Source organism: Dendrobates tinctorius, unplaced genomic scaffold, assembly GCF_039654945.1.
Source record: "Dendrobates tinctorius isolate UK_male_01 unplaced genomic scaffold, ASM3965494v1 ptg000139l, whole genome shotgun sequence".
In the NCBI taxonomy this organism is placed as follows: domain Eukaryota; kingdom Metazoa; phylum Chordata; class Amphibia; order Anura; family Dendrobatidae; genus Dendrobates; species Dendrobates tinctorius.
Window position 1 is genome coordinate 3,096,036 of NW_027361807.1, and position 15,581 is coordinate 3,111,616.

At 42.4% G+C, this 15,581-nt stretch overlaps 1 protein-coding gene across 4 annotated transcripts in view; it reads left to right on the plus strand.

Moving 5' to 3' along the window:
* Positions 1 to 15,581, plus strand: part of TSPAN17 (tetraspanin 17) — a 117,403-nt gene that overhangs the window by 92,289 nt on the left and 9,533 nt on the right. For all 4 annotated transcript variants that reach the window (XM_073545084.1, XM_073545082.1, XM_073545081.1 and 1 more), the window contains 4 exons: positions 970 to 1,140; positions 1,428 to 1,553; positions 5,330 to 5,377; positions 13,327 to 13,443. In XM_073545084.1, the coding sequence (XP_073401185.1) occupies positions 970 to 1,140; positions 1,428 to 1,553; positions 5,330 to 5,377; positions 13,327 to 13,443 (462 nt within the window). The remainder of the gene's footprint in view (positions 1 to 969; positions 1,141 to 1,427; positions 1,554 to 5,329; positions 5,378 to 13,326; positions 13,444 to 15,581) is intronic.

Here is a 15,581-nt window from a genome sequence, read left to right on the forward strand (position 1 = left end):
TTCCAATACTTTTTCTAATGCTCATTGAGTGAGTTGTTCACCTTCCTCCAGTCACCACACACATTTTTTCACCTGGTTTGACCTGGTGAATGTGGGGGTGACTTCATCACATTCTTTCTGATACCAATGGTTTGACTGTTTCTTTATTATGATTGTGTTGCTATATGTCTACTACACCCATAGCCCATTCATTCATTCATTGACTTATTTCCTCCCTGTTGTGTTAAACACGTGGGTGGATTACGATCATCATTTCAGATATGGGCAATGACCCCTTTTCTGCTGAACATACTCAACAGTCGTTAGTTATTTTAATATTTATTGGGTGTATCCTGGATATCTTGAGAAAGGTACCTTCACACATTGTACACATATTGGATTTATCCAGAATAATTTTCCCTCAATAAGCATCTGCACCATTCCAAGTGATAAAGCCTAAGCGACCATTACGATTGTAACGGGTTTTTGTATTTTTATAAATCGGTGGTACACGTGAAGATAAGAAACTTTGTAATCGGAAACAAATCTTCTCCTAAACTGATTGTTCATTTTCATGATTATCTATTCATGGGTAAAATCTGTCTTCATATAATACCGAACTTCCCATAACTGAGAGCGCTGACAGTTGGTTCTTATAAAGTTCTATTGAGAACTATGATGACTGTGGTTTTAGGAGAACTTTCAGCAGGATGTCTGTCTGCCGCCTGTTTCTCCTATGTCCATAGAATGTTAAGAGCATGAATGATCATCTCCTGTCTTAGTAATGGGAAAGTCTGTATTCACTGAAGACAGATTTTACACATTGAGAGTGAAAGGTCAAACCAATAGGAGAAAGAAGCAAAATTCTCTGATGTATATGACAAACTTGCTTATTTTCATGTGTAGTATCTATTCATTAAATATAAATTAACACAGTTTACAAGTAGAATTTAATTTAAAAATTTAATTTGTCCTCTTTCTTCCTTGCAGTTCTCAGTCTTCCTTGGGCTGATTTTTTTCCTTGAGCTTACAGCAGGAATCTTGGCCTTCGTATTTAAAGACTGGATCAAAGATCAACTGAACTTCTTCATTAATAACAATGTTAAGGCATATCGAGATGATATAGACCTGCAGAACCTCATTGACTTTGCTCAGGAATATGTAAGTCTGGTTGACATGTATGGCCTGAGTACTATTGCGACTTGTTGGGTTGACATGAACAATAATGTATCTTGAGTAGAGGTTGTCTTGAGTAGCTTTGCATCACTTGGTTAAACTGGTTTCACATGTTGCATGTTTTATGTGGAATTCGCACCAAAATGTCACAACTAGCTTTTACATTTAGAAGATACCCAAGCACTTAAAATGAAATCATGTATTTTCCTTGGATCCCCAAAACTTCTTTTAATTGACGTTTTACACTTTTACCTGATTGCTCTTTATGGTAGTGGTCGTGCTGTGGTGCTCATGGACCCAATGATTGGAACCTCAACATTTACTTCAATTGCACAGATTCTAATCCAAGTCGAGAACGATGTGGAGTGCCATTCTCTTGTTGTGTGAAAGACCCTGCGGTACGTTTCTATTTTTTTGTTTTATTTGGTCTGTATTGTTGGTGCGCCTCTTTCAAGATAATTGCAAAGGACGTTTGTACCTTTTCCCTTTTGTGATGAAGTTTGGCTTTGTTCGTTCCGTGATCATACAATTACATGGGCAATATCGTACAAAAGTTTTACCGGGAAACTGTCACCCCCTGGATGAATTTAAGCTATTACTCTGGGCATACAAGTAATAGAATGGTTAAACCAGTCTTGCCTGTATACCTTATAGCTGGGGTGTAGATGTTGAGAAAAACCGTTTTAATGTTATATGTTAATGATTTCTTCCAGGCTCCGGGACGTGTGATGCTTGGAAGAAATTTATGCCACCTCTCTTCGTTCAAGTGGCACTTCCCTCACAAGCATTTCACACTGACTTGTGACGCGCAGTTGCGGCGCTGTAATACCGCGCATGCACCATCCACTTGCGCGGTTATGTGAAACTTATCTGCCCCTTTATGGGCAGAGTCTTCATCAATCTCCTGTGCAGGTGCTGGCGAGTCACTGAACAGTAGCAGAGACTTGCCTGCTCAGAAGATCGATGAAATGTGATATTAATGGAAGGGTATGCCATTATAATGGAGAGGAGGCAGGAATTTCTTCCAGGCACAGCACGCCCCGGAGCGTGGAAGAAATCATTAACATAAAACATTAAAAACTGCTTTTTTCAACATCTACGTTGCAGCTATGAGGCATACAGGTAAGACTGGTTTAAGCATTCTATTACCTGTATGTCCATAGCAGTGGCTTACGTTCCTCCAGGGGGTGACAGATTCCCTTTAATGGTTTCTAAAATATAAATGTTAGTTTATTTGTATCAATTATCAAGGTGAATGCACAAAAGAGAAATCTAAATCAAATCTATATTTGGTGTGATCACCCTTTGCCTTGTAAACAGCAAAGAATCAGTTCTTCTAGGTACACTTCAATCAATTATTCTAGGTACACTTGTACACAATTTTTGAAAATATTCGGCAAGCTGGTTCTTCCAAACATCTTGGAGATCTAGCCACAGATATTTTGTGTATTATATGCTTGTGCAAGTTTTTTAATCATTATTGAAAATGGCTGTATGTTTGTGGTAGTTGTCTTGCTGCAGCCAATCAGTTTCCTCCCTCTTGGTATTTCATGCATAACGATCTGCCTCTATTTTTCAGCATTACAGAGGGGGTATTCCCATCTCCAAGATTCTATCCAAATATGTAGTAGGTGTATAATATTAGTAAATACCTCCAATTAGAAATGTAGTATACTTTTTATGATTTGCTATGTCTCTTTCCTCGTGCAGGCATTGCAGTACTCCTGGATATCCATGGTTATGACCACTCATATAGTGATAGCTAGTTGCTAGTGGTCGTAACCATGGATATCTAACCTACAGCAATGCCTGCACATGAGGAAACAGCGAAAGCAAATCAGTAGAACTATACTACATTTCTAATTGGAGGTAATTGCTAATATTATTACACCTCGTACATATTTGGATAGAATCTTGGAGATGGGAATATCCCTTTGAAGGACACCATTGCCTCATTGTTACCCAGCCACCAACACCGCATTGGCTTGGACCTCCAAAGTAGAGACTGTCCCCGTATAGTTATGATTAGGAATAATGCTGACTATTGGGTTGCCACTCTGTTAGATCCACGGTATAAAACCATATTTTGCCAGATTTTTCCCTCCCTGGAAAGGAACCCGCAAATGCAGGAGTATGGAAACACGCTTTTACACAACCTTAAGAGAGCTTTTCCCCAAGACAGCAGTGAAGCGCACAGTTTGCATCGCAGCTCTAGACTTCCAAACTCTAGCACGTCAATTCATCAGTGCCAAAAGATTAGCTGCAGCAGCAGTGGTGGAAGAAGCAATTTGTGAGTCCTTTGACACTTTTTTTTTTTTTTTTTTTTTTTTTTTTTAGACCAACTCATGCACCAGCACAACAGAGTCCAAGTCATATACGTGGTGAACGAATGGAGAGGATGGTGCAGGAAAATCTAGAACTGAATATAAATACTATCAGGGAGGGTTTGGAGCCTTTCACATTTTGGTCTTCCAAAATGGATTAGTGGCCTGAGCTCACCTCACACACCTTGGTAGTTTTATCGTGCCCAGCAGCCAGCGTTCTCTCAGAACGTGTCTTCAGCGCTGCTGGTGGTGTCCTGACGAATAAGCCGCAGCCAGCTGTCCCCTGAAAGTGTAGACCGCCTAACTTTCATCAAGATGAAAAGTCATGGATCTCTAAGGACTTTTGCACCCCAGTTGCAGACTGTGGAGTTTAGGTGTATTGCATTTTTAAGTGTGATGCAATAATATCATTTAACTGCACTATGTGATATCTTTAGTGTGGCTGCTTCTGATGTTAACACAAATTTGTGGAAAAGTGGTCATGGTTGGTCTACATCTGCTGGGTTAGCTGTAGTGGAAGACGTTTTGGTCCCAACTGTACTATTTCTATTCTCTTGACAGGTATTCTACTTCTGTGGTGTAAGGCCCTCATTTATTTAAATGTGAACTCTCCTTGTTTGGTGTCCATCTGCTGGATTGGACGTAGTGGAAGACCAGTCGGTCCCTGAACTGTGGTGAAATTGATGACACTTTGGTGTCTGCCAATAATTTTTGGAATTGTGAACATTCCTGGTTGGGTGTCCTTCATGCGTGTTGCCTGTAGTAATAGGCCTCCGATACCGGCAGGCCTCCACTTCCTTGGGCTCAACTACCCGTGTTACTGTACTTAAATTTTTCTGACAATAGTAGTCTACAAAACTGATATTTGTGCCACCTGAGTGTGGCTCAGCATGAAAGCAGGTAGAGGTGTTGCATGTGTTATCAGTGCTCCAGAAAAGGATTCCTACACCGATCTCTCACCCACCTCGTCTTTCTGTGACGTTCATTGGAAAGCTGTAAATGCTGTCCCAGACCCCGATACCTCATGCCTGGCTGATTGCTGCTGTGCCATGCTAAAATTTGTACTGTGGGTGAATTGAGGCCACTTTCCTGATGTCTGTCCCTCATTTTATGTGTTTTGGCAGCATTTGGGGCCTTTATAAGGTGTTGTGCACGCGTTTGTTTTTACCTCCCATTGACGTGAATGGCGTTCAGATAAGTTCAGTGAATATTCAACGAATTAGTCGGCGAATATTGCAAATACAGCGACCGTAAACCGAACATTGAAATATTCGCTCATCTTTAGTTTTAAGACTCCTACAAGCCTGTTTCTGTTTCCAGAATGACTGTTTTTACCTCCATATGAAAATAATGATTATCACCTGTTTGGTATAATTGGTTACTCATGCATCGTGCTCCTACATATGAATATAATCCTACAAAAGCCTAGACTTTATGCAAGTGTACCTAGAAGAATCGATGCTGATTTGAAGGTAAAGGCTGCTCCCAACAAATTGATCTGATATTTTTTTTATTCTGCTCATTCACTTTGCATTTTAAAGGGACTGTCCAGTCCAAATCGATAAGTCTTGCAGACTTATAAATCCCCCCCTAACCCAGCACGTGCACTCTGCGCTGCGGGGGTTTGCTGGTTTCTGAATTGGGACCGTAGGGTGTATATATGCATTATATATACCCCCTACCAGAGTCCGACTAGTGAGAATGGCCTCACTCCATATACTTTTTGTTTATTATTTTTCCTTATTCTTTCTACTGCATTTTTTGTTCAGTATTCCTTTGCCAATTGTTGCACCCCTTATGTACTTTTTTTTAGAAAGTTTTCTAAAAGAAGTTGTATTTCCTTTGTACAGGAGGATGTTCCGAACACACAGTGTGGGTATGACGTGAGGCTAAAGCTGGTAAGGCTGGCATTACAATGCTGTCGTGTCTCTGCTATGATGATTACATAAGACATTACAAATTGTTCCTCTTTTGATTTCTGGATTGTGTGCCCCAGTATATTGAGCTTAGTGTAAGAATTCTCTTGCATTATATGTAGGACATGATATGCGCTCTTCACATGTCTCTACTTGTAATAAGTGACAACATACCTGTACATAAATCCTTGTAAAATGCTTCTGAACATTGTGCTGTAGCGCTGAGCAATTGATTTAATTAGTTTGATCTGCCAAGTGTATGTTCCATAGTTCTGCTTTTTGATCAAATCAAAAACTCGAATTGCTGGTTTACCATTTGTAGGAGCAGGTTGGAAGATGCAGGGAGTAGATCACTTTTCATCTGGAGCCTGTGGCATGAGATCGGTGACTGGAAGATGTTTGCACCCAGCGTCCTGACTTTACCTAGAAGTGGTTAGCTGGTGAGGTCCAAGCATTCAGTTAGAGGAGATGTGGCCTGAAATGAGATGTGCCAGGGCTGCACTGTGCTGGCCGCTCTGGCTCACTCAGTTCAGACAACTGATTCAGTTTAGGTAATTGGTATGGGCTACATCTCCTTGCACCTTCTCAGCTCAGGCTGATAGGAGATAAGATACATTGAAGCACCACGATACATGTCCACTAAATGCCATTTTCTCTGGCACCCCTCGCCTTCTCTGTCCTTGACTGCTTATGTGGTCTGTTTGTGCATCCACTGTCCCATATCTTTCTGAGAGAGCCAGTGTTATCCTTTACCTCCCATTCTCCATCCAACTTTTGTGTTTTCCTTTACAGAAAAGGAGGAAACGGTTAACCCCTGAACATGTGCTACATCTGTGCTCAGTCACTATGGTTTTTCTCTTATACATCAGGCACCACAATTGTAAACTGCAATAAAAAATGTTTCTGACCTATCGTGTGTCCCCCTCTCTTTCCCCCATTCTTCCCAAAATCTGAATGCTAATAGATTTGTGTGGTGGAATCATCCATAGGGAAAGGTTTTCACCTGTAGGATGGCTTGTGGAAGACCTTCACTTAAAATTCAGACAAAGCCGGAAGGAAATACACATGACTGATTTGCACCAAGTTGGTGTGGATTTTTTATTTATTTTGGTCACCCATGACCGCATCACAAGAGAGGGGATACATTCTTAAAGGATAGGAAACCTTTGGGATAATAAGGGGGTGGCACCTCTCCCCGCATCAGTTTGCTTCCTGTCCTTGACAGGGGAGCCTTGTTATTACAGTGACAGAAGAAAAGAAGGTAGAAGTAGAAGAATGGATTGTTCCCAGACCTGGGCAAGTCAGTTTTCTAGCATGGCACAGTCTTGCTGCGGCCGGCGCCAGGGACCTGGAAGCTCCACGGTCAGCCCGAGGGGAGTCTCTTCCATTGGGTGGGCGTCGGCAGCGGCATAATTGTCTTATGGTTGCCCGGCATCATGTTCCAGTCTGTGCAGGATGCAATCCAGGAAGTCGTGCCCTGATGACGTGCATCGGTGACACTTGAACCAGAGAGTACTTCTGGGGGCGGGTACTGTAAGCTACAGGGAACCTACCGGCCAGCCTGGTCTCCTGTGTTCCAACATGGATACTTAACCTGAAGAGCAGCGTCCAATGCAACAAGTGCAGCAGCAGTTGTCTGAGAATTATCAGCTGCAGCATCTCCAGACACAGCGACAGCCATAAAAACAGAACAAGCAAGTCCACCAGCAACCAAGTTCAGAACGATGGGGCAGCTGCAGTGAGGGTTTCTCAGCCAGGGTACGAAAGTTCAGCGATTCCAAGTAGTCGTCACAGCTCCAGCCGAATGGAGGAATACGTGGTCTCCAGGGGAGATTTATTGATCTATTGGATATGATTCTGCCTCCTGATCTGGTACCCTCAATATATTCTCAGTGATGAGTGATCTTCATGAAAGTTCAACCTGTTTTAACTAGGTTTTTGTTTTTTTTAATTAAATATCTCTTGTTCTGACTGTTACCAGGAGACTCCTAAAAAGGAAAAAAAAAAATGCATTTTTAGGCTGAGAGGGGAAAATATACATGGCTCCTTACCAGCCTGTGAATACTAGCCCACAGCTGTCTGCATTAGCAAGGCTAGTTGTCAAAAATGGAGTTGGACCCCATGCCTTTTTTAAATTATTTAAATAAAACAATGTGGGGACCCCTCTATTCTTGATAACCAGCCTTTCGAATGCTGACAGCTGAAGGTTGCAGCCCCCACCTGTCCATTTTACCTGGCTGATTATCAAAAATACAGGAGAACCCACGCCGTTTTTTTTTTTTTTTTTTCCTTTATTTGGAGTGCAATCGTTAGCTGATGAATACTCCCAGCAGCTGCCGCCGCCTGCTCTCGCTGTTATTAGCGGCAGCAGGCATAGGCTGATGGGAGCGGTAGTCCCATCAGCTGACACCAGTTGCCGGAGGTAAACGTTTTACCTCCTATCATACCTGCTGTCATTTTACAGTGTGGGAACCGCAGTTGTCTGATCGGAGGTAAAAATAATTAAATCAAGTAGTGTTTGCCTCGCTATCATGGACAAGCACGACAAAGACCTAGTGTTCTGGGGGGAGGGGGGACAGTAACACGGACATCATGGTGAAGTATGTGTTTTGATCTCCGTGCCCGTACAGTAGTTGTTCGGTACAGACGCCGAATTATACTATTCGGGTTCGCCCATCTCTAATCATATCATCCCCACATGTCCCGACTTTGATGCGGGCTCACCGCTGGAGCCCTCATCAAAGCAGGGGATCTGACCTCGGCGTACTATTCTGTTGGAGGTCAGATAAGGGTTAAAGGCACTCAACAGATTCTTTAAAATCCCAACGTTCAAAATGGAATCAATACAATCAAGTGTACAATTGCTCCTTCCAGGATGCTGTGTGGCAGTCCTTTACTTAACCCCTTTTTGACATCGGACATAATATTCTGGCCATGTGACCTGGGCCAATTTTTCCATGGACGGAATATTACATCATCGCGATCGCCCACGCACAAGGGTGGTGCACGGGTGATCACAGCCTGTTGTCGGCAGATTCTGACTGCTGACACCTGGCAATAGTTGCCAGGGGCGATCACAGACCGCTCCCGGCGCTTTAACGCTCGAAATGCTGTGATCGAACACGATCGCATAATTCCGGAAGAGGGCTGACAGCCCCTCTGCCTTTGGATCGGAGACCCCGAGGTGTGACGCCAGGTCCCTGTTGCCATGGTGACCCGATTTTGTCGTGATGACATCCAGGTCACCAGAGCGAGGAACCTTACTGATCATGCGCAGTGCATGATCAGCAAGTCCCTGTCAGTGCAGAGCTGACAGTTTCTATGGCATGGCGATGCTGCTTCATTTATATGCTATAGAAGCAATTAGCCTGCAATAAATGATGATTGTCCCATAGTGGGACTAAGGAAATAAGGAAAAAATTTTTTTAAAATTGTAAAAAAATATATATATAAAAAATAAAATATAGAATAGATTGATCTTTTTATCATTAAATATTTGACTGAAAAAAAATCTAAACAATAAAAGTACACATCTGGCCTCATCTGCAACGATCTGACCTATAAGGCTTGTGTGCACACGCTGCGGATTAGGTGCGGATTCATCCGCGCGGATTTTGTAAAATCTGCAGGTGAAACCGCAGGTCAAAATACCTGCGGTTTTACCTGTGGATTGCTCTGCGGTTTTGCCCTGCGGTTTTTCATCTCCTCAATGGAGGAGATGGCAAACCGCAGGGGAATCCGCAGAAAGAATTGACATGTCAATTCTTTCTGCGGATTGAAAACCGCAGATAATCCGTGCGGAAAATTCCGCACCGTCTGCACTGCGGTTTTTGATTCCCATAGGGAATGATGGTACTGTACACCGCAGCAAAAACTGCTGCGGGTCCGCAGCGGCCAAAATCCGCAGCAAAATCCGCAGCGTGTGCACACAGCCTAAAACTGTCCCACTAGTTAACCCCTTTAGTGAATACTATAAAAAAAATAAAAATACAAGGCAAAAAAACGATGCTTTATCATACCACCGAACAAAAAGGGGAATAACACGCAATAAAAAAAACGGATATAAATAAATATGGAACCACTGAAAACGTCATCTTGTTTCACAAAAAAAAAGCCGCCATACATCTCCATCAGCGGAAAAATAAAAAACTTTATAGCTTTCAGAATAAAGTTATGCAAAAATAATTTTTTGTATAAAAGTTTTTATTGTATAAAAGCGCCAAAACATAAACAATATAAATGAGGCATCTCTGTAATCATACTGACCCGAAGAATAAAACTGATTTATCAAGTTTAATACATCCGGAACAGTATGAACGCGCCCCCCCCCCCCCCCCCCCGGGCCCACAAAAAATAAGTAAATAAAAGAATGAATTGCTGGTTTTTGTTTATTCTTACTCCCAAAAATTGGAATAGAAAGCGACTTAAAAATGTAATGTGCCTTGAAAATGGTACCAACCATAAAAACCTGCTATAAGATCTCATTCACACGTCCTGATATTTTTGGCACCAGAGATGTCAGTGTCCGTGTGTGTAATACTTGCGGCACACGGTACCACACGGACTGGCACCAGTGAAGAAGCATTACAGTAAGTGCTGTTCCCCGGCGCCATCATCATGCACCCTTGCTCTGCACGCGATCGCCACGAGCAGGGGAGAATGATGAGTTATATTTAAGTGATAAAATAGACAGCTGGAGGCTGATGGGAATTATTACTCCCATCAGCCAACCCTTGCTGCTGCTAATAACCGTGACAGCAGGAGTGGCTGATGAGGGTATTCATCAGCTGCCGCCTGCACTATAAATAAATGAAAAAACTGCGTGGGTTCTCCTGCATTTTGTATAACCAGCTAGGCAAAACTCACATCTGGGGGCTGCAACCCTCAGCTGTCAGCTTCACAAGGCTGTTTATCAAGAATAGAGGAGTCCCCACACTCGCTCCGGGTCTCTGATGTCAATTGCAAGGCAAGTATTTATACTGGCAGAAGAACATTTCATTATCAGCCCTGCATATCAGTGGGAAAGAAAATTTACAAGACAGATTTCATGAGCTGCGACAAGACGAGTGGTCACTGAAGAGGTCAGTGTTCGACCAGATCATAAGTATGTGGGATCTTCCAAAAATAGATCTTTTTGCAACCAGACAAAACAGAAAAGCAGAGAAATTCTTCCCTGAATCTGAAGGAGAGTCCTCAAATGGTAGATGCCTTCCTGATAAAATGGAACTCGGTGTGACTTGTGTTTTCTCCAGTATTTCTGATTCCATCAGTTCTAAAGATTATCAGGGATGTCAAGGTGAGTATTATTCTTATAGCTCCCTTCTGGCCAAAGGGAATTTCCTTTTTGGTTAGGGTCAATCACAGACCCCTGAGTTCTTCCAGAAAATCTGGACCATCTCTCTCAAGTGCTTGTGCATCGTTCTCAAGTGAGCGGGCTACATTTAACAGCCTGGAACTTGAAAGGCCGATGCTAGACTGTAAAGGGATTTCCTATAATTTAGTTTCTACTTTGCTCTGTAGTAGGAAACTGGTTACCACAAGAATATATACTGTAGGTCCTGGAAAAAATTCCTGTCTTCTACAGGGGCTACCCTAATCGGGAAGGTGCCATTTAATGCTATCCTAGAGTTCCTTCAGAAAGGGCTAGAACAGGCTCCTTCGGTCAGCACCTTTTTAAGGTTCAGATTACTGCCCTAGGTGCACTGTATAGTTATGACTTGGCAGACAACAAGTAGGTCTCTATATTTATAAAATCATGTACGAAGTCCAGACCTGTACCTACATCAAGGGTACCCCCTTGGGATTTTAATTCGGTTCTGATGTCATTAACAATCGCCCTTCAAACCTTTAAATTCAGTTTGATAAGATAATCTCTCTAAAAACAGTCCTGTTAGAGGAGCCTTGACGTCGGCTTGCAGGGTGAGTGACATCAATGCCTTGTCAACAGATCCCCCATTTACCCATGTTCTGGAGGTTATGGTACTTTTGAAACCCGATCCAGCTCATCTCCCCAAGGTATTTTCTAAAATTCCATAGTCCGCAAGAGAGAGTATTGCCATTCTTCTGTTTTGATCCTAAGAATCATAACGAAGAATGGTTACATACATTGATGTCAGTGTTTATTGCAATATTTGTCAGTCACAGAAACTTTTAGAAAAGATGGAGCTCTCCATCTCCTTTCAGGGACATAGAAAGAGATTAAGATACTTTACCAAGGTGGATCAGAGAAGTGATTTAAGATGGTCTATGTGGGCCAGGTAGGGCTGTTCGGGAAGGTCTGAAGGTCCACTCCACAAGAACAATGACAGCATCCTGGGAAGAGAGTTCAGACGTCTCCATCAAACAGATCTGTAAGGCTAGGTTCACATCGCGTTAGTACCATCTGTTTAACGGATCTGTTAAACGGATACGCTAACACAGATGTCCAAAAGCGACTTTTTTCTGCAGTTCCGATAACGCATGCACTAACGCAAGGTACCCTTGCGTCAGCATGCATTAGAAATGGAGGTCTATGCACAGCAGATGCGTCTGTTCGCTCTGCGTTAGACCTAACGTACCCGATAACGCAGTAGACAGCATTCAAGGGTGCGTCATAAAGTATCGTAACATCGCTAACGCATGCCGAATTTAACATGCGTTAGGATGCGTTACGGTACTGTCTGGCAATGGGTGCGTTAACACATCCGTTACATTGCGTTAGTGCCGCTTAGTAACGGATGCGTTAAACGGTTGGCACCTAATGCGATATGAATCCTGCTTTAGGCAGCAACATGGTCTTCCCCTTCCTCCATTTTTATGAACACTATAGGCTGGATAGGTCTTTCTCTTCTGGCCTCTCATTTGGGAGAAGTGTTCCACAGTCTGTGGTCCCTCCCTAGAATTAATCTTTACTCTGTAATTCTCTCGTGATGCTGTCACGTGTGACCAAAAAATACAAAATTACTTACCTGGTAATGTGTTTTTTTACGGAACCCATGACTGACAGCACCCTTATATTCCTTCCTGTTACGAAGTTGTTCTCACTTTTCTGGTGGCTGGGACTCACTTGATTGATGAGGGTGATGAGATTGTATATAATGTTGTGTAATTAACTATTGGCGGTCCTCTCATGCTCTGTAACTAGGGTTGATCAAACAACAAACAAACGGTCTCTCCATGCATGTATTGTGATTGTCACACAGCTGCGACACATGCAGCTGCAGCGTCGAACAGCTGATTATCGGGAGAGAACCAGGTTACCGATACAGCTCTTTGGATAAGCACTTATCTGATGCTATTCGATCAACCCTAACTGATGCGAGAGAGGTGTTGTCCCTTCTTATATTGAAGGGCGAATCCCCTCTCTCGTGGTGTTTTTGGTAAGTAATTTAGTATTTTCTTATGTTCTTGCCAAGTAACCAAAATTCAAAATGTGAAGTCAGCAATTTTAAGACAGAAATGGATTATCACTGGGAAGATTAAGGATGACTATAGTTTTCCTGTCCACATATTCAACATGATCTAACCTGTAAAACATTGGGTATCCTTCTGAATTATTGTCTATTTGAAAGAAAAACTCCAGTCTCTAATTTATTTGACATCTCATAGGGGTTGTGCCATAAAGACCATACTGTATATCAGCTAACCTACGGATAGGTGGTAACTGTGATTGCTAGGCACCCGCTCTAATCCTAAAAATAAGGGTCATAAACACCACTGCCTGGATAGAGTTGGTGCATTCATAGTGTATAGGAGTAGGGGGTCGCCGATGCCCATTACTTCTATATTCAGCCAGGGCTTAAGCCCACTAATTCTCAGGTACCCCCCCCTTCTATATTTATAATGCCTCAAAGTAAAAAAGTATTTAAAAAAGAAACTAGCCTGTCACTGGTCACTTTCAATGTCTTGCATTTTATAGGCGTAGTCTCACCCATTTCTTTTCTTTACGACAGGAGCTGGAGCAACAAAGTTATATATATACTAAAGGCTGTGTGGGTCAGTTTGAGAAGTGGTTACAAGACAACTTAATAGTTGTTGCCGGAGTGTTTGTTGCCGTTGCTTTGTTGCAGGTATGTATGCTCACCGGATTGGATATTGAATATACCTGACAATTATATGTTTATCTTCAAAGAAAAATGCAACACTGGCAAATAATGCTTTAAAATAAAAATTAAACAAAAAAACAAAAAACCTACGTATGCGTATTGAAGCGGTGTCTGCTCCTGCCCCACAGGTTTGCTGCTTTCTCCAGTTATTGTGGAGAGCTGCAACGGTCACGTCCCATCAACAATACTTGTTCATGAGGTAGATGGCACAAGTCCGCTGTGGCCAGTAATTGGCTGCAGCGGTCACTTCTTGTAAATGGGATGTCTCCACAGCAAAGACTGGTGGACCAGCAGACCTTGGGCACTAGAGTGGTTGGCCTTACAATAGGCAAATAAAGCACCTTTACCTCATTTTTTGGGGGAAGATGGACATTTCCTTTAACAATGTTACAATGAAAATCCTAATTTCCACATCGAATATAATCCTATGTAAGATTGGCCATTGTGCTTTTATGCCTGTATGACACAGGGGTTATCCTAATCAGTCATTTCTAGGATAAGCCATGGTCAGTAGGGGCCCAATTGCCAGGATCCCGTTCCAGTCCTGTAGATGGAGTTGCTGTGGCACTGGTTTAGTGTTTTTCCCTTTTTTATTATCCTTTTCTTGAACATCAGCGCCCTGATCATGAGCTGTGGAGAAAGCTGCCGCTGAGTTCCCACTGAGAAAACAACCTGCATTTTGCTAACTTGGATTCAGTACATTACCTGGGATTTAATATTGTACTAGTTGCCCTGCTGTACTTTGATTTCACCCTTGCTGCAAAACATTCAGTATTTGGCAATTGCTGGTAAAGGCTTTCATTTCCCCAGTTGCGATAGTAAATTAAAGAGAATTGCTGCCCTCTGCTGGAAAAAATGGGCTGTTCAAAGTTTCTATTGTGCGCTATAATGGTAAAGAGAAATATTATATGGCTTCTTTGTGTTTTAACCCTTTTAAATAACGTCGACAGATTTTTAGTATCCTGTTTGTTAAAGGGACGTAGATCCTTCTGACAGATGCCCTTTAAAGAGACTTGGTCAGCCCAGAATGACTGTTCTAATCAAGTACAGATGCTTGGTGCATCATGACGGGGCCAATAATTTAACTACATCGTCCCTCCTGATTGGTTTTCCTCTTTCTCTGCCCTTCTCTGGCTCTATCAAGCCAGAGCTGTCAATCAAAGAGGGTGGAGGTTAGTGACAAAACAAGCAGGTGTGAAGCTGTAGTTAATTGTTTGGCCACATCATGGTGCACAGAGCTCCTGTACTTGTTTTCAACAGACATTCTGTGCTGAGTCCCTTTCACCCTCGAGCCTGTTTTCACCTTCATGACCAGGCCAAATTTTAAAATTCTGACCATTGTCACAGCAGTGCTCAGAAAGGAAGGGGCGGCATTTAACGTTTTGAAAGCAAAATTTGCCTCAATCATTACCGGACGCCATGTTGCATTTGGAGACCACCTGATGTGCCTAAACGGTGAGCGGAAACCCCCCACAAGTGACAACATTTTGGAAATTAGATCCCTATGGGCGACACGGTGGCTCAGTGGTCCTGGGTTCGAATCCCACCAAGGACAACATCTTCAAGGAGTTTGTATGTTCTCCCCGTGATTGTGTGGGTTTCCTCCCACATTCTAAAGACATACTGATAGGGAATTTAGATTGTGAGCCCCATCGGGGACAGTGATGATAATGTGTGCAAACTGTAAAGCGCTGTGGAATATGTTAGCGCTATATAAAAAATATTATCCCGCAACAAATTTATTTAAATATGTGGTAAGCACTCAGATTCGTCACAGAATTTAACATTGATCTGTGAAAATGAAAAAAAATGTATATTTCCCAAAAAAATGTTGTTTTTAGCCCCAATTTTTTTCATTTTCACAAGGATATCAGGAGAAAATGGACTCCAAAATTTGTTGTGCCGTTTCTCCTGAGTACACCAATACCCCATATGTGGTCAAAAAACTACTTTTGAGGTTCAGTGCAGAGCTCAGAAAAGGGAAGAAGCGCCGTATTTTGCTGTACTGGTTTAAGGGTGCCACATCACAGTGGCAGAGCCCCTGAGGTGCCAGAACAGTAGAACACACCAACAGTTTGTTTTTTTTTTTTTTTTTTTTTTTT